The 18905-nt window shown below is 41.8% G+C and overlaps 1 protein-coding gene across 1 annotated transcript in view; it reads left to right on the top strand.

Moving 5' to 3' along the window:
- Window positions 1-18905, top strand: part of si:ch211-191a24.3 (tensin-3) — a 68850-nt gene that overhangs the window by 39057 nt on the left and 10888 nt on the right. The window contains exons 16-20 of the mRNA XM_034179387.1: window positions 12834-12981; window positions 14659-15089; window positions 16120-16203; window positions 16306-16437; window positions 16534-16629. Of these exons, the coding sequence (XP_034035278.1) occupies window positions 12834-12981; window positions 14659-15089; window positions 16120-16203; window positions 16306-16437; window positions 16534-16629 (891 nt within the window). The remainder of the gene's footprint in view (window positions 1-12833; window positions 12982-14658; window positions 15090-16119; window positions 16204-16305; window positions 16438-16533; window positions 16630-18905) is intronic.

Genomic DNA, 18905 nt, shown 5'->3' with positions numbered 1-18905 from the left:
GGACTATATTGGGGGATGGATTGTTGGTCCTACGAGTTGTTGGGTTGTTGGCCCTATGGGCCATGCGTGCTCAAAACTTTGACTAGACATCAGGTGGAGAACTGTCCCTCTGGTTGCACGTTTGTTTACCATTTCGTCCTGTACTTGTCTCTTTCTTCTACAATACACACACATTCATATTCTGTGGTTGTCTGATGCTTCAGACTGGGCTTCTGATTGGCTAAAGCTCCAGCATGAAGTATGAATTCAGCATCAGGGGAGAAAGGACAGTTCCCGATGGCTGTGTGCATTGGTAGGTGGATGTTTTCCTGGTTCTCTCCCTCAGCCCCAACCAGTCCCAGCAGAAGACTGCCCCTCCCTGAGCCTGGTTCTGCTGGAGGTTTCTTCCTGTTAAAAGGGAGTTTTTCCTTCCCACTGTAGCCAAGTGCTTGCTCACAGGGGGTCGTTTTGACCGTTGGGGTTTTACATCATTATTGTATGGCCTTGCCTTACAATATAAAGCGCCTTGGGGCAACTGTTTGTTGTGATTTGGCGCTATATAAAAAAAATTGATTGATTGATTGATGTCAGAGCACACCCGGCAGATTCTCTTGCGGCGAGCAGGTACCACAGAGAAAGAAGGTTGTTTGCTGTCCTGAGTGGCAGCACGGTGGAGGACGGCGTCAGCGCACAAATGTAGTGAGGACGTATGATGTCATGATCCCCGAGTGAGGTGGATTCTCACCATGTTTGAGTTCAGAATTAAGCGAATCCCACTCAAATCTAGTTCCCCATAATGTGCATGTACGTGAAACCGGGAAAATCATTCTGCTGAATGCGGCTCTTTGTGTTGCCAGTGGAAATGTGGCGTCATCTGTCCATCAGAGCCCCAAATCCACCACAGACTGCCAGTTTAAGTGATATTTGCCACTGAACACTTTATTTCAATCTGTTACTTATCAATTTACTCAATCTATCATTGTGTGATGACGCCTTAACGATCCAACTTCTCCAGCCTGGTGTTACTTGGCATCTTCATCTAGATATTGTTGGTGGTAATGATACACTAAATGCAAAGTGCATGAAATGACTCCAGAGTTTCAACTGTTGCTCCCTCCTGATCCATGAAAATAAGTCAAATAAAGTGTTTGCAGTGTAAAATAGCCAGTTGTAAGGAGACCAGGTGGCATAAAACTGTCTTTCCAAGATAGAAAACCTGTATTTGTATCATCAAAGTGAAGAAGACGGGCCAGACGATCAGTCAGTGGACATATGATGGTGAGCACATGCTTCCATTCAGCAAGTAACCTCAGCTCAATTGAACAGAGAGCTTTACGGCGTCTGCTAATGATGTGCTAAGTTTAGCCACATGGCAACAGACGCGTTAGTGCGTCTGCATGCCTTTGTCTCGGTTTGTGTGTTGTGAGTGCGGTGAGCAGATGATTGAAGTGGAGACACATGTCCTGACAGAGAGGCCAAAGAAAAACCAGATCAACCCCCCCCCCACCCTCAACCAACCATAAAAGGACTCATGTAACCCCTGAAACCCCCACGGAACCTGTTTTGATTGGAGGAACTGCTTGTAGCGGCCCAGCGGGAACAACAGTGGTCAGTGAAAGGGGGGATTCTCTACCTCTCCTCACTCCCTCCCTCCCTTGGTCCCTCCCTCCATACAAACTCAGAGTTTCAGCCGTGCCACAAAACGCCTGGAACAAGCCGGGAGCTTATTTTTCCATCTGGGGAATGGGGGAATCATCTACGGTGGCGTTGGGATCCGGCCCCTGAAAAGCCTCTTGGGTTGAGGCAGGCAGACGAAAAACACGGAGCTGAGACAGATTCTGGACTTCTCAGTTTGAAGAAGCGGCTGACAGATTTTCCAACAGGAATCCGACGCAGGGGGGTGACGCTTGTGTGATGATAGGGTCACCAGCATGACCGCGTCTCTTGGTACGTCCACTCTGGCACGTTGACTCGATAGCAGAGCTCCTTCACAGTTGATTCCAGTATTTTTGTGCATTCTGTATTTTGTTTTTCCTTGCACTTCTTTCTCCTGTTTATTTGGCACTATCTTGGTCCCTCCTGGGAATTTGAAGGCGTGTACACACACACAGCAACACATCCGTCTCCCCTCCAGGCTGCTGGTATTCACAGGCGGCTTTTGGAATGTTTCAGATGCCTCTTTCCAAAAGCATTTACACCTTTGCAGAAGGGGTTTTTCTTGTGTATTTGTCGTAATCCTGGCATCTCTGCTGGTAGCACAATGACACGGTTTGTTCCATTGTTTCATTGATGATCTCATCCTGTTAAAGGCTCTGTTGGCTTCCATTGTAGACTTATGGAAGTCTGCTTTAAGGGAGGATGTTTTTCCCTTTTCCCTTTGCCGTATTGTTGACCAGGGCTCAGTAAAACAGTCTGTGAAGGCTCTTAGTTTGCTTATTGCTGTGGGGAGACATTAAATTGTTGTGGAGGTACTTGGGAGCTCCAGGAACTCATGGAGTTCTCAACATAGCATAAAGAATGGCCTGTTATCCCGGTCTGAGTGATCCACACATCAATTTAGCCAATCTCAATCATTTTAATGTACTTTATTAACCTGTTTGAATTATGTTTATGACAACTAAAGAGAGGAAACCCAGTCAGATGTGTAACTTTCTGACACAACTGCTGCTGCAATATCAAAAGCATCAGTAGGTGCCTTTTGTTTTTTAGCCCCATGATTTACTTTATCCAAATATTCTGCCAGTATCCTCATTTAATATGAACATTTCCACAGAGCAGGGACCTCAGTGGAAGAAGAGTTCGGGCACCCCAATATATAGACCTAGGCTAGAGTGCTTCATAGTGAAGTCACCCCAATCTAGTAATAGAGCAGTAAATAACTGAAACAGTCCTGCTTATGATGATAGAAGCAACAAATTCAGGACAAATACTCCTTAGACATTACTCTTTTGAAAAAAAAAACAAAAAACAAAAACAACTGACCACTTTAATTTACAATAGGCAGCCAGGTAGGGGTCAATTGAAGAATTAAACATGGGGCAAAATTAAAAAATGCTCCAGTCATATTGAAAACTACACCACATTATTTGTCTGAGCATAAAGATTCCAAAAAGGTATAGTTTGGACTGTCTGTGACTGAATGTTATAGAGTTATGGAGTAAAAACAGCAAAAATGGTGACAAAGGTCAATTTTAGCTTGTACAGGGGTCGAAAGTTAAAGTTGCTCCAATTTTGGTAAAACATGGTGCTAATTATTGGTTGAGCTAATAGGATTAATAAATGGAATAGTTTTGACTGTGTTGAATGTTTGTTCTCCAAAGTAAAGGTCAAACAAGGTTGACGTCCATTGAATTCTATGACGTGACATATGTTACCCCGTAACATGATAATTAAGCATGACACATGGTGCGAACTATTCCTTTTTAAAACCCTTTTAATTCAACCAATAATTTGCATCACATTTCATCAAAATTAGAGCAACTTTAACTTTTGACCCCTGTACAAACTGAAATTGACCTTTGTCACCATTCTTGCACTTTTTACCCCATAACTCCAGAACATTCAGTCACAGATCATCCAAACTATACCTTTTTGGAATCTTTGTGATCAGACAAATAATATGGTATAGTTTTCAATATGATTGCAGCATCTTTTAATTTTGACCACTGTGCAATTATTCAATTGACCCCTACCTGGCTGCCTACTGAAGATTCAAATGGCCAATCATTTTTTTTTTTCAAAAGAGTAATGTCTAAGGTGTATTTGTGCCAAATTTGGTGTTCCTATCACCATTTGCAGGATTCCTCTGTAAATATTCTGTTATCTTCTGCACTATAACACAATATTTCAATTCTGATATGTTCATGTAATAAATTATTTATACACACTAGTGGCATAATACACTGTTCTTACTCAAGTTTTGTTAGAGAGATGATGTTTTAAGGTCAGGGAATGTAATTGTCAGGTAAAAAGCCCAGTGATGGGAGAACCAGGGAGCACTGCCCAGTTCTGTACATCACACTGACAGGTTCCTAACTTTAAACTAGTCATTCTTAATTATTTAAATAAGCATCGATAGCTGGTGTGGAGTGACTTCACCAAAAAATGTGGGGTGACTTCAACTGGACTGGGGTGACCTCACCTGGGATGAGTTTGCAGTGGGGTGACTTCACTCGCTACTGGTTAGAGTAGGGGTCATGTTGCTTGTCTGAGTCCTTGGACAAGACACTTTATCTGCTTTGTCTCAGTCAGCCCAGCTGTAAATGGGTTCCAGCTTTGGCTGGTGAAGTAACCTGGCACCCCATCCAAGTGGAGTTACTGAATCTCATCTGCAGAATGTGGACATGAGGACATAAGTGTTGATTTGAGAGATGAATTAAATTCTCAGGTAAATTTGAGCTATTAGACTTATCTTGTTTTGAGACTAGACTATCTCACAGCAACATGAAAACTAGCAAAATCCTGTTGTCTTGACTGACTTGAGACTCATATTAGTCCTCAAAGATGCGACAGCTTCATTAAGATGTGTCATAACTTGAAAATGAACTTAAAATTTTCCTCAAGGGCTTAATACTTTATTACCTCCACCAAGGAGGTTATGGTTTCGGTCACGTCTGTTTGTTTGTTGGTTGGTTGGTTGTTTTTTTTTAGCAGGATTACTCAAAAGATCTTCAACGGAGTTCAATGAAATTTTTACCAGGGCTGTATCTTGGCCTAACTTAGAAGTCATTAAATTTTGGTAATGATCCGGAACACGATCCTGATCCAGTAATTTTTTTAAGGATTCTTTATCATTGCAGGATAGGGCCAATTTCAACATTTTTCCATCTAACTTCATGAAGACGGGTCACAAAAGCTGAACAAAAATTAAGTTACGACACAACAATAATTTAGCATTTGTTTCTCCTCTTTGAATAAACTTATTACAAAATAAAAAAAATGTGTAGTTCATGCAGTTTCTCTTTATAAATACATTTGCTGAAGATCTAAGGGTTTAACCACTGAATCTGAAACATGACGGTAGATGCATGAAACAGTGTGGAATAAGTCTCTTTGCCAAAGGGTATTCTATGTGACGTCAGTGACCCTATGGCAGAAGTTTGCGCTCTCCGAGTGCTTCTAGTATAGCACTTGTCTCAGCTGATTTTACCACTGATTTGAAGTTAAGCAGAAGAACATGAGGGTTGACTTCAGACTAATTAGCTGGGGATTTAAGACCAGTCTTGATTCATGAGACTTGACGATGTCCAACCCAGTCTCACGTTTTTTGTTTGTTTGTTTTTTGTGCTCCCATGACAAAATGAGTGAAATTTTCATGACGGGGTTGGGTTTTTTTTTTTAACTCACTATTCCTAACCCTACTCCTACCCCCGACCCTAACCATAACCACCCCGACCCACCCCCTTTACTTTTAATTTCGTGCAGCCATCATGGAATGAATTAGAATGAATTTGTGCGGCTGTTACGAAAATGAGGCACTTTTCATCACAATATCACAAACCAATAGATTAATGTATATTTCGTGCTGCTGAATCACGACTTTCCGTGAGACCAGGTTGCTATGTCAGTCACATTATAGGTGACTAAAACGTGTCTCGACTAACTCAAGCCTCAGAATGTTTTGACTTGACACTTCAGGCTTGTCTCAATTAAATTTACAATTGATTTGAAGTGACTCACAAGAACATAAGGGTTGACATGGAACGTCAATTAAATTTTATGGTAAGGAACTGGATGCTTGACTGTCAAAGACCTGAATGTTGACTAAAGTTTTATCTCAACTCCCTCAAGAGTCAGACTAGAACACAAGGAATTAAAAATTCAATTAAGGCTGTTCACAAAGACAGACTTAATGTAAGACATACCCGAACTGATGAGTCCTGACTGACTTGAGACTCAAGTTCAGATGGTCCTCCTGGATGAGGCTCTTTCAACACGTGTGGAGTTGTTACTGTTCCATCCGTTGAAGCTGGCTGGTAACTTTGAGATGATGAAGTCACTTTTCTGAACACTCAAAGGACAAAGGAGTTTGAATTACAGACAAACTCCTATGAGTTCATCCTCCTTCCAGCAAAAATGCTCAGAAGACCTGAAGTGGATTAACGCCGGAGCAGCTTTGAGGTTTTTCTCTGAGGTCATGAAGGAAGTGATCACATGCTGATGTAATGCCTGATGATTCCAAGAAGAAGCATTTACGTCCTGACACTAAAACCTTCGAAGAAACGGTCAGACGATTTGCTCATCAGATATCGGTTCATCTGTCAACGCATGCTTTCAGGGACACACATTTTCCATAAAACTGACTTTAAAGGTCTTAGACCTTTTACATGCCCACGTAAATCCAAGTCCCACTGCTGTTTCAGCCAACATCAGTCTGAGTCCAAATAAATGACGCAGAGCAGAAGCAAAGTGTTTTTCCATTTACGAGTAAAACCACATTACAATCTGTGAAAGGGTCTTTAACGGCGTAGCACTCCGAAAAACCATCAAAAGTCTGCTCAATTCAAAAGTGAGTCCTGACATTGCTCACTCGCTGCACACGAAGCCATTATGGACATTTCTGGGAGTCACATGAAGCATCTGATCAGTTTCCAGCTGATTGCAGTTATCAATCAGCATATATTTGCATTATAACGGTTTTGGCATTCTGGCAAAGTTTGGATAATGTGGTTCTGTTGGCTTCATCAGGCAGTGAGCGCCGATGTGCACTGAGCAGGTTTGAGGCGATCGGGTTGACGATGAGCACCTCCAAATCTGAGACCACGATCCTCTGTCAGAAGAGGGTGGACTGTCTGTCTGTCCCCTCTGGGTCAGGGAAGAGTTTCTGCCCCAAGTGAAGGATTTTAAGTATCTCGCAGTGTTCACGAGTGACGGTAAGATGGAGTGTGAGCTCAATGGATGGATTGGGGCAGCATCAGATGTTTTATGGACGCTGTAATGGACCATCGTGATGAAGAAGGAGCTGAGCCGGAAGGCGAGACTCTGAATTTACCAGTTGATTTATGCTCCTGTCCTCACCTATGGTCAAGAACTTTGGGTAATGACCCAAAGAACAAGATTGGGGATACAAGAGGACAAGGTGGGACTCTGAGTAGAGCCGCTGCTTCTTCACATCGAAAGGATCCGCCTGAGGTGGTTCAGGCATCTGCTGAGGATGCTCTCTGGAGGTCTTCCAGGCACGTCAAACTGAGAGGAGACCCCGGGAACAGTTAGAGGACTTGGTCGAGGACAGAGAAGTGTGGGATGAGCTGCTTGGTCTACTGCCATTGTGACCTGGTCTGGATAAGCTGCAGAAAATGAATGAAAGTTTGGCATTTTGACTATGAAGACTGGTCTCTCTGTAGGACACCACGTGTGCAGTTTTGCAGTCGCCTTCGAAGACGTAAAAACTGCTTTGTCTTTTTTACGTGCTGCTGAACTTGTGTCATATTTGGAAATCTGCTCCTGCAGCATCATTGGGGAAAACAGGCAGATGACCTTCACAGTGCGTGGCCTTGATAAACAGTGGATACACTGCAACAGGGCGACTTTTCCTTTTCATGCAGTACAACAAGTATCCTTTTGTTTTTGCAGCACTCAGTACAACATGGCTACAGTTTTAATAATGACTGAAATATGGCACCTGGTTTCTGCACCAGCTGCAGATTAAATTAGCCAACAGATCTCTGGAGCCGCTCAACACGCAGTTGTGTGCAATGCAATAACACACATTCACCATCTCATGGGATTTCACGCACATTATCTGAAACATGCAAGCAGACAGAAATCCCAAAATGAAGGAAGCATATGAGGGAATGCTGCATGCCTAATTCCATTTGGGAAAGTTGCTAATGAGTGAAAACATACAGTCTGAATGCATAGTACAGTAATATGTATATTTTTATGCATTTGGCTCAAACATGGCAATGACGAGGGTTTGAGGACTCTCTGCCGACCGCTGGAATGTGTGCAGACACACAAACTACCAGACAAACTGCCAGCAGGTCTTCAGGTCTGCAGCTGTTCTCAGAAATCAGACTGTAATACTGTACAGTACGTCCAGAAAGTATTCACAGCGCTTCACTTTTTCCACATTTTGTTACAGCCTTATTCCTAAATGGAGCAAAATCATTTTTCCCCCCTCAAAAGTCTACACACAATACCCCATAATGACAATGTGAAAAAAGCTTTGAGTTTTTTGCAGATTCATAAAAACTAATAATAACTAAAGATATCACATGTACGTAAGTATTCACAGCCTTTGCCATGAAGCTCAAAATTGAGCTCAGGTGAATCCTGTTTTCACTGATCATGTTGTCATTATGGGGTGCTGTGAGTAGAATTTTGCAGGAAGAAATTAATTTAATTCATTTTAGAATAAGGCTGTGACATAATATCTGGAAACAGTGAAGTGCTGTGAATACTTTCTGGATACACTGTAAATACAGAGAGGAAAGAAATATCCAGTACACCTGCTCTTATACATGATTCACTAATAATAATAATAATAATAATAATAATAATAATAATGATGATAATCATAATAATAATGATGATAATATTGATAATATTAGTAATAATATCACAGCTCTGTTGTGCTGATAATGATATCATGCAAGGCAGTCTGTCCTGTAGGGGTCAGTAATGAGTCATTCCCCTGTAGGAAAAAAAAAATCGTACTTCTTGCCTACGTTTTCTTTCTTAATTTATTAAGCTGGCATTTCTAAACCTTTTGCTGCATTTTTTATTATGACGTGCTTGTTGGTAAGGTGTTTTTTAACAATTGTGGTGAAAATGAAAGCCACACCTTTTTTGCCTTTAAACACAAGTCATCATTCCCAAACTGAAGAACATCATGGCCTGTGTGGAAACATGAAAATATTAAATTTTTTAATCAACGTGCAAGATTTAACTGAAGTATTTTCATCTCTATTAAGTAAAACTTTGTTAGATAAACAAGGAATAACAATTTAAATTCCTCGGTTTTGTTTCATTACTCCTTTTCTAAACATTCAATCATTTTTGGGTATTTTCAGATTTGATTAAATTGAAATTAAATGTGATTTTATTTCTTTTTTAATGGTCTCTCACTAGTGATGTCAAAGTGAGGGTTCATGAAGAGTTTGGTGTTTTTTTCTAAGTCCACTAGATGATAGTGTTTATTAAAAAGAAAAAAATCAACCACTTCACTTTTCAAAGTGAGCTCAGAAACTGCTTCATTTGGCCTGGTTTTTAGTCACAGCCGACCTGTAGTACCTTCATGGACCACCAGGGGGGAGGGAGCTGCAGCTCATGCTTTGGGAATCACTGTTTTTAAAAAAAATCCTGCAACAAACCATGATGCAATGGTAGCAATCCTTGGTTTGCTCTTACACACAGCACTTGACTGTTCCTTTGCCCACCCTGTATATAAAACCTTGGAGCCACCTCTGCTAACAGTTAGTACATTATTGTGCAGAACCTTTGCAGCGTCACTGCAAATATAAACACATGGATCTGATTCAATGCTTCCACATTTCTCCTTGTGTTCTTTCCTTAAATCCAATTCCTTTACAGCCAGTGTTGTCTGAGATGGTAAATATGAGATATTCACCTCAGTAACATCATTTTTGATTAATGGGGCAGCAGCATGCATGAAGGTACATATGTGCATGTTTATAGTCTAAAACCACACAGCCGTTACCGTCTGGGATCAGGGAAGCAGCGTGTGTGTGTGTGTGTGTGTGTGTGGTGGGTTTGGCTGGTGCAGGGCAGCAGTGTGTGGAAATGGTTTTTGTTGCCATGTGGAACTGGCTTTGCACATTTCTGTGCAAACTAAAGAGGCTTTGTTCTCACTCAGGACTAAAAAACAGAGAAACACTGTTGAGAAAATGTCAAACTGCTCAGAACTTTCAGCTTTTTAGTCCGTGTTTGTGAATGAATGAAGATTTTTATGAAGATTTGATCTGCACCTGAGATAAAAACAGGTATACGGATGCTCTGGTTTGGCTGAAGAATCCACTCTGAGTGCCCCTCTACTGTCACCTCAGATACCAAAATTAAGCAGAGGCACGTGATGTTATCATTGCTTCATTACCTCCACCAAGGAGCTCACGATTCACCAGCGTTTCACTTTTAGCACATTAACTAACAACTTAGATAAATTAAGTTAAATTCTGGCGAGCAGATGAATAATGTTCCAGAATTTAGCTAATTCGTTCATTCATTTTCTGCTGTGGATTCTGGTGCAGGTTGAAGAACCAGTAGACCAAGCAGCTCATCCCGCACCTCCCTATCCTCAGCCAAGTCCTCTAACTCTTTCCAGAAGATCCCAATGTGCTCCCAAGTCAGCTGGGAAATACAATGAATTTTTACTCATAATATATTTTGGATCCAGGATCCAGAATAGATTTTAAGTAGCAGCATGTGGCCTTGGTGGAGGTCTGCATGCTCTGATGACTTTGTAGCTGGAAATGGCTACCGGCCTTAACTGGAGAAGTAACCTGTGTCACACTGTCATCCCATCCAGAGGGAGACTATAGGGTCTAATCCACTTCTCACTTTGGAATTGGGAGAAAAGCACCGGAACCAAAAGGCGAAACTGAGTGTCGTGGACACTGAAGGTGAAAGGTGCGCTCAGGTTGAACCATGACGACGTACCTCATAAGTGTGAGTGAGGTCAGAGGTCAGAGTGGGGTCAGAGGGTGGCTGCTACAGTTTCAGATGTTCTGTAATTACCGGATGAGCTGTGGAGCAGCAGATATGATGAACCACAGTCAGGAGAAACAGCTTTGAGAACGGGAGGAGGGAGACGGGATGTTTGGGAATCATCCCCAGAGAGAGCCCTCACTGGGACTATGGGAATGTTTAAAGAATGCTGCTGTCCTCTGTGGATTCTGTTTCCTTAAATCACACACACACGCACACACACACAGGACAGTACTGCAGCTTTTCCCGGATACACTTAGATTTGGAAAAGCAAATTTTATCTGAGTGATAAAGTGTAAAGAAAGGAGCTGGACCGAATGTCTGGTGTTGCTTCTTTCCGTCTGTTGTGCAGCTGACTGCTGTCAGTGTGGACACAAATATTTAGCATCACAAACCCGCACAGCTTCATGGAATCTTTTCCTGTGTTACAACATAAAATTACTTCCTGAATGCATCTTTTACAATTTCTGGCACGTCATGAATGCAGCATTATATACAGGCGTGCACATAACTGGTGCACATGGTGATCATGCATGCTAAAACCAATTAGCCACCCCTGCATATTATCTCACCGGCTGTTAAACTGGCAACCAGAAAGTAGTCAGCGGCACATGTTGGATTATATAATCTGTTGGAGGTGATGGAGTTGTTCTGATATGAGAACATGCACAGTCGACAGTCAAATCCCTGATCCTGGTGGAGAGCTGAATGGGGGGGGGGGCAGTGCAGCAGGCCGAACAAGGGGCCCTCTATGATGACTGACTCTTTGAACAATGACTCATGGTGCTTCACAGACCCGTCTGTGGTCTGAGGAGGCCGGCCGGCATGTTTGCTGAATGACGCACTGCGCCGTCAGGGCGTCACGTGCAGAACACTCTGCTTCTGCCAGCACGACCGTCTCCACATCCAGTTTAAATGGAACCGATTAAAAGCAGAACATCTGGACTCTGGCTGTCCTTCAGTGAAGACCCGTGTCACGGCGCCCCCTGTGCCGCTCAGGGAATGTTTTATTTGCTTTGTTGTTGTCGTCTGTGGATGACATCATACGAAACATTGTGGAGAGATTTTAACGACATTTGAAGAGAAATGCTTTATTACATAAAAGCCGCCATGTTGATACAGTGGCCCAAAAGGGACAAAATTACTCCAGCTTTTGTATTTTGCAAGCAAGTATGGAAGATTGAAGAAGAAAAAATAAAACAAAAAAGAATCCATGGTTGCCCCCGTCCGAGTGTCGGCAAAGAGTTTGCATACAGTCATTTTTGTGAAATCTAACTCATATGTGTTTCTTATCACAAGAGAAAGCAAGAGAGCCTGAATCCTGATCGACAAACAAGCGAAAACATGAAAGAAAACAAAATCAGGACGCACAGTCATAATGCAATCTGTAACCTCACCACTAGATGACACCAAATCTTACAGACTGTAGATTTAAATAAGAGACTTTATCCAAACAGAGAAAGAAAACAGGATCAGGCAGTCTTTATCTGAGCTGAGGAAGCAAACAGGATCGGGCAGCCTTTATCTGAGCTGAGGAAGCAAACAGGATCGGGCAGGCTTTATCTGAGCTGAGGAAGCAAACAGGATCGGGCAGCCTTTATCTGAGCTGAGGAAGCAAACAGGATCGGGCAGCCTTTATCTGAGCTGAGGAAGCAAACAGGATCGGGCAGCCTTTATCTGAGCTGAGGAAGCAAACAGGATCGGGCAGCCTTTATCTGAGCTGAGGAAGCAAACAGGATCGGGCAGCCTTTATCTGAGCTGAGGAAGCAAACAGGATCGGGCAGCCTTTATCTGAGCTGAGGAAGCAAACAGGATCGGGCAGCCTTTATCTGAGCTGAGGAAGCAAACAGGATCGGGCAGCCTTTATCTGAGCTGAGGAAGCAAACAGGATCGGGCAGCCTTTATCTGAGCTGAGGAAGCAAACAGGATCGGGCAGCCTTTATCTGAGCTGAGGAAGCAAACAGGATCGGGCAGCCTTTATCTGAGCTGAGGAAGCAAACAGGATCGGGCAGCCTTTATCTGAGCTGAGGAAGCAAACAGGATCGGGCAGCCTTTATCTGAGCTGAGGAAGCAAACAGGATCAGGCAGCCTTTATCCGAACTGAGGAAGCAAACAGGATCAGGCAGCCTTTATCTGAGTTGCTATTTTGTGGAGTCTGTTTTAAATGGCTATTTTTGTCTTTCTAGCAGATTCTCGCGGTTACCTCGATGGCATGAACCACACCGGCGGCTCCACAGAGGGGGAGCTGTTCAGATCAGACACGCCCACTTCCTTCCGGAAGGTGTTTGGTTCTATGTGCTCGGTGTCGTCTGGAAGTCCCCGCCCACACACTGACAGGTCAGAATACAACGTCACCAATGTCGACCTCAAAACCTAAAATATCTGCAATAGTTACTTGGTTACACAAACTGATTGGTCAGTCATCAGTACAAAGGAATACACATCAGGAAATACCTGTCCTTGGGGAGGGCTGTGGACAGAGACGATGCCGTCACAGCATCTATCCCTCGTACATTTCTGTGGAAATGCTCTCTCTCTCACAGACCACATTCACTACATACTGCCCTCAACCATCTTCCTTGTGGTTTTCTTTTGCAGTTGTATTTGACAAAATCCTTCCTGCAGGGTTGTGTGCAGGTCGGACTCACTGGAATTTCAGCACTCAGAATGTTTGGAATCGGAAAGTTATGGTTTACTTCTTGATTTAGTGCAATGCAAACACACAAATTATTTTTATGTATATTTGTCAAACTGCTTCTCAAATATCTAATATGCACTTAATATGAGACATAATCACTTAAGTACGATTTCAGCATTATTTAAGAAGACTTTTTCAAGGATGTTTTTAAGCAATACATAATAAACAATCATACGAGGAAAAGTCTTAGAAACATCGTATTTTGAGTCATATTGTATCTAAGATGAAACAAGGGTTTTTTATTTCGATTAATTTCAAGACTTTTAAAATTTTTACAAGGGAATTTTCGCTTGAATTTTGACTTGTTCCGTTTTTGTTTTAAATATAAAAAACAGGTATTTTCATTTCGAAAACCTAAAAGGATATTTAGGGCAAACATGTCCAATAAGGCCCCAAACAACCTACGTGTCAATGTAAAATAAATGAATGAATAAATAAATGTCTTGGCTCCTCCCCCGTTTTACTTTTTAGGACAGAGCCATCCTATACACCTTGTTTTATGAAAACTCCTTTAAATAAGACAAAATATTATTTGACAACATACAGTGTTTAATGAAATCTTATGCTGATGACATCATCTTATAATTGCACAAATTCTGCTATTTAGACTGAAACTTTCCATCGTCTGCAGCTTTGCTCATGTAAATCCAAGTTGGATGAAATTTTCCACATGGCTGAATTGCCCAGACAGTTTAAAAATGGTCGAGTTTCAGTGACCACAGAGAAAGTTAACACCTTAGTTCTTCCATATAAAAAACTTTTTTTTAACTGCAACTGTCATGACTTTAGAGGGACAGAATCCAAAGTTGGAGACAGTGACCAAACAGGAGTGGAAAGTAAATAGTTTATTTGGCAGAGCTGAGGTTCATAACACAAGTCCAAAACTGAGGGACAGTCCAAAGGAACCAAGAAGGTAACACCAGGAACAGGGAAGACATGCAAACACAGAACTGACAACGAACAACAGGACCAGAACAAACCAAAATAAACCAGCAAGTGAGGGAAGAACAGTGACAAACTTAAATAGTGGCATGTAACAAGAAGACAAGAGGCAGGTGAGGTAATTATCATGAGACACACCTGTTAAGAAACACCAAGTGAGAGGGCCCCGCCTACAAACACACAGAGGGGCTGACAGAGTGAAACATCACACAGAAAGAGACTTTTTCAAATTAATAACCACAGAATTGTTATTTTATAGGTGATTTGCATCAGCAATAATATCTAGATACTGGCATAAAATAATCTAATTTAAATTAAAAATTAAAAATCATATCAACTCGGCCAATGTATCATTTCCACCTTCTGCTCTGCAGCTCCACTCCTCCTCCTCCAGTGTGGCTCGACCGGACTTCAAACTCGTCCTCCCCTCCTCTCTCCCTCAGCACTCCCAATGCCCACAGTTCTCCCCGGGGACCCCTAAAGGGCCTGGGAGGTCTGGGCGTAAACTCAGAGACTGAAAACACAAACTTATCTTCGCTGCTGGGGAATGGAGGCCTGGAGCACAGCCTGCTGGAGGTGATGGAGGACCTTGGACGACTGAGCCTGGGATCCGGAGACGGGATCCTCCCTCCACTGCTGCCTGAAAAGAGGAGAGCGGCTGAAGGGCGAGAGCTTGGCTCCCGTTCTCCTTCCTTCAGTGGGTTTTCCAGCCCTCACAGTGGCAGTAGTCTCAGCATCCCTCTTTCACCAGCAGTGAACTCTGACCCCCACAGGATGCACAGCGGGGCCTCATCACCTGGAGCAGGTACCGTCCACACAGTATAGGGACGAGGTGCCGCTGAATTCTATTGGACTAACAAATTAATCTTACTTTAACCCTTGTCTGAAAGGGGTCTGTAACCATCCAAGTCCTGCACAACATTCTGTAGTTATCCCCTCAGTCTTAATTATGACTGAACGTGCATTAGTTTTGACGGGTACGGTGGCCTGCAAGTGTAAAACAGTCTTCACCATAACATGCTACACAGCAACGGCAATGAAGCCTCAAGAGAAGATTGTATTATTTCAACAAATGCTTAGCTGTAAGTGACCACATTCCTATGAAACAATAATGTAGCACTACACTAATTCTACCTTCAACTGTCCACCATGCTAATCCTGCCACCAACATTTGTAGGATGATTTCTGCAGGCTTGATTTGGATTTAGCTTTAACATTAAAAAAAGGAAATTGTGCAGAACAATTGGTCCAGAAAATTGTGTAGAATCACACACTGAAACACCCCAAAAATCCCTCTTGTGGCTTTTTCAAAATCCAACATGGCACCCAAAATGGCTGCCCTTTTTTTCATATCTTTGGTTCTGGAAAATGTATGTTATGTATTAAGGCACGAGAACCACTAGGGAAAAGTTTTGGAAATGTCAAGTGCCATTAAATCTTGGTTGAATTCTCACGTGCATATAAATAATATGTCCTTCCAGCAAATTTTCATATCTTAAAACTTTCAAAATCAGGGATATCAAATACTGGGAGGTCAAAGCTCTGCATACCAAAAAATCATGCATTTCTGACATTTTTAAATGCCTTTTTTTAAATTTTGGGTTTCAAGTAGGAAGTGTACCAGAAGCCCTGAAATGCTGACATTGCCCACTATATGGCGACAAAAACTGTTCAACTGTGCAGCAAGGCCTTGACTGTTTTGTCATTTGCCAAAATCAACTTGTAGTTGTGTTGCTGCCGTTCTAGACAACTTACTTGTTTCTTCTTCCAGACAGATTTCACTTTTTTTTTTTTTTCCAAATAACTAATGCTGGACTTGAATCTGTGTCTCTCAGAGTCTGGTGGTAAGCAGGACACTGTGAAGTTTGTTCAGGACACATCCAAGTTTTGGTACAAGCCAGATATTTCCAGAGAACAGGGTAAATATTGGTGTTGGGCCCTGGGGCCACACGGCTCAGAGCACATAGTGGCGCTTTTGTGTGACTGTGAAACTTTATCAGTGGAACTTTATCTTCCTGCAGCGATCGGCGTGCTAAAGGACAAAGAGCCGGGCGCTTTCATCGTCAGGGACAGTCACTCCTTTCGTGGCGCGTATGGGTTGGCGATGAAGGTAGCCACGCCCCCTCCATCTGTGCTGCAGCACAGTAAGAAGAGTAAGTGTAAACACAAAAACACTGCCATTCTTTGAAGAAAGTCCTCATCCTTGATCCAAGATAAATCTATTGATGAACTTTGGTGTCTCTGTGCAGATGGAGACATGTCCAAAGAGCTGGTGAGACACTTTCTGATAGAGTGCACACAGAAAGGAGTGAGACTAAAAGGCTGCCCCAACGAGCCCTACTTTGGTGAGCACAGCTGTCAGTCACTTCCTGTTCTGAGTTTGTGCCATTTTTGGTTATTTATTGCCATTTTTGGAAAATCTACAGCTGAAATCAGACACCAAATGTAAAATCTATTAACTGTTCAATGTTTCAGTGCAGCATGGTGGCTTAAACCATGTTTGTTTGTGTTATATTAAAGTGGGGAGAAGTTAAAACCCTGAATAGTTCAAGAAAAACTAGATTTTACACCCCTGGATCTTATGAGGTGTCCTCTGTCACCCTCTACTGGTCACAACAATACGTTACAGAGGAAAGCCGGAGCACCAGGAGGGAATCCACACAAACACAGGGAGAACATGCAAACTCCAGACAGAAAGGCCACAGGTGGGACTCAATCCCATGACCTTCTTGCTGTGAGGCAATAGTGCTGACCACTAATCCAACATGCAGGCCCACTAGATGTTGCATTTGTGTAAAACATCAGGAACTTCTGGATGTAAACAATGTTTCCTTCCTCAGCCACACCTCCTCAACTCCCCAACATACAAACCAGCAGAGGTGTCAAGTAACGAAGTACAAATACTTCGTTACTGTACTTCAGTACACTTTTTAGGTATCTATACTTTACTCCTTTACTTATTTTTCTGCCTACTTCTGACTTCTACTCATTACATTTTCACACAAGTATCTGTACTTTCTATTCCTTACATTTTTAAAACATACAGACTCGTTACTCTTGGCTTCAGTTTAATGTTTATATATATATTTCACGTCATGTGCGCCTGTAATCAACTTTTCTGCAGCGCGGCTTTGCTTTGAACCGTGAACCAATCCAAGCAGTAGTTCGCAGATTGAAGCAATGCTTCGACCTATTGCTTCGTTTATTCTTTCTTTCTTTCGCTTAATTTCCCCCCGTTAAAACCCTAAAGAGCATACTTATGTGAGTATTATTTACCTTTTCTATGTTAAACTGACCTGTTATGGTCTTCTGAAACAGTTGATGGATGTATTTTATAACTTAAAAACAGGAGCGATGCTAACGCGTTAGCATGTCTATGGCATTTTCAATGTTAAAACTTAGCATTAAGCAGTTGCAGCTCTCATCACGTTCGAGTGCATTTGTTTTCAAATTGTAATATTTCTTAAATTTATTTTTGTTTATATATTAATAATCTAATGATTATTATATACAATTCTAGAGAAAGAGGCAAAAAGAACCTGAATAGAAACACAACAGAAAATATAAAAGCAACTAACAATGAACATACGTAAATAAATACATACATAAATAAATGAGTGTTTCCTGTGAACACCTAGTGATTCTTATACCTCCATTTCATCCCTGTCTTATTTAATGAGTTTGTTTTGGTCAAACCATATTTTCATTGTGTTAATTTCTTCAGTGATTTCCTCCAGAACTATCTGCCAAACTAGAAAACTGCTGCATCCTAGTAAGAGCAGAATACTACTGGAATGAATTTGAATAAGGAAAGTTGTGTTTTTTTGTTTGTTTTTTTCCCCCCTTCACTAAATGGATGCTGCACTCACTGCAGTTTATTGTCTGGAATAGTCCCAGATTGCATTTCAGAGCTTCTAGAATTGAAACATTTTCATGCAGGTGGTGTTGGGGGGTAATTTTGGGTTTTGGGTCTTGGGCCACATGTAGAACGAATCAGTTTTTAAATTAAGCTTTCAATTCATATAGTGGCATCTACCTTTTTTTTTTAAAGGTTACTTTATACTTTTATACTTTAAGTAGGCTTTGGAGCACATACTTTTTCACTTTTACTTGAGTAAAGAGGTCAAGTTGATACTTCAACTTTTACCAGAGTGTTTTTAAACTGCAGTATCTATACTTCTACTTAAGTAACAAATGTGTGTGCTTTTGACACCACTGAAAACCAGACTGAGAATGTAAAGAGGAACAGAAAAGCTCAGGGCACAGAGGGAGTGTTGCCTTACTCTCTGCACACAACGCATCCCAGATAAATCCTGTGGGCTTTGCAAACTTATGCCAGGTGAGGCTGAAACAGTTTTGCAGGTGATGTTCTCAGATTTGTGGGTGGTAACGTGTCATAGACAGCAGTATGTAATTTTGCATGTGATAATAATCATAAGCACAAAATGAAATTCAATTATCCACTTGCAGGTACAGTATGCACCTCGTGCTTCATTGTGCATAAACTCTGCCACGTAACTGAGCATGTTCATGCGCTGGCATAAAAAATCCCAACCAAAAAAAAAAAAAAAGCACTCTCCTATTTCAGCCATTTAGTTATTGTTCCACTGACAGTATTTAA

The sequence above is a fragment of the Thalassophryne amazonica genome, chromosome 10 (genome assembly GCF_902500255.1).
Source record: "Thalassophryne amazonica chromosome 10, fThaAma1.1, whole genome shotgun sequence".
In the NCBI taxonomy this organism is placed as follows: Eukaryota; Metazoa; Chordata; class Actinopteri; order Batrachoidiformes; family Batrachoididae; genus Thalassophryne; species Thalassophryne amazonica.
Note: the sequence above shows the minus strand (reverse complement) of the source record. Positions and strands in the feature narration are given on the sequence as shown.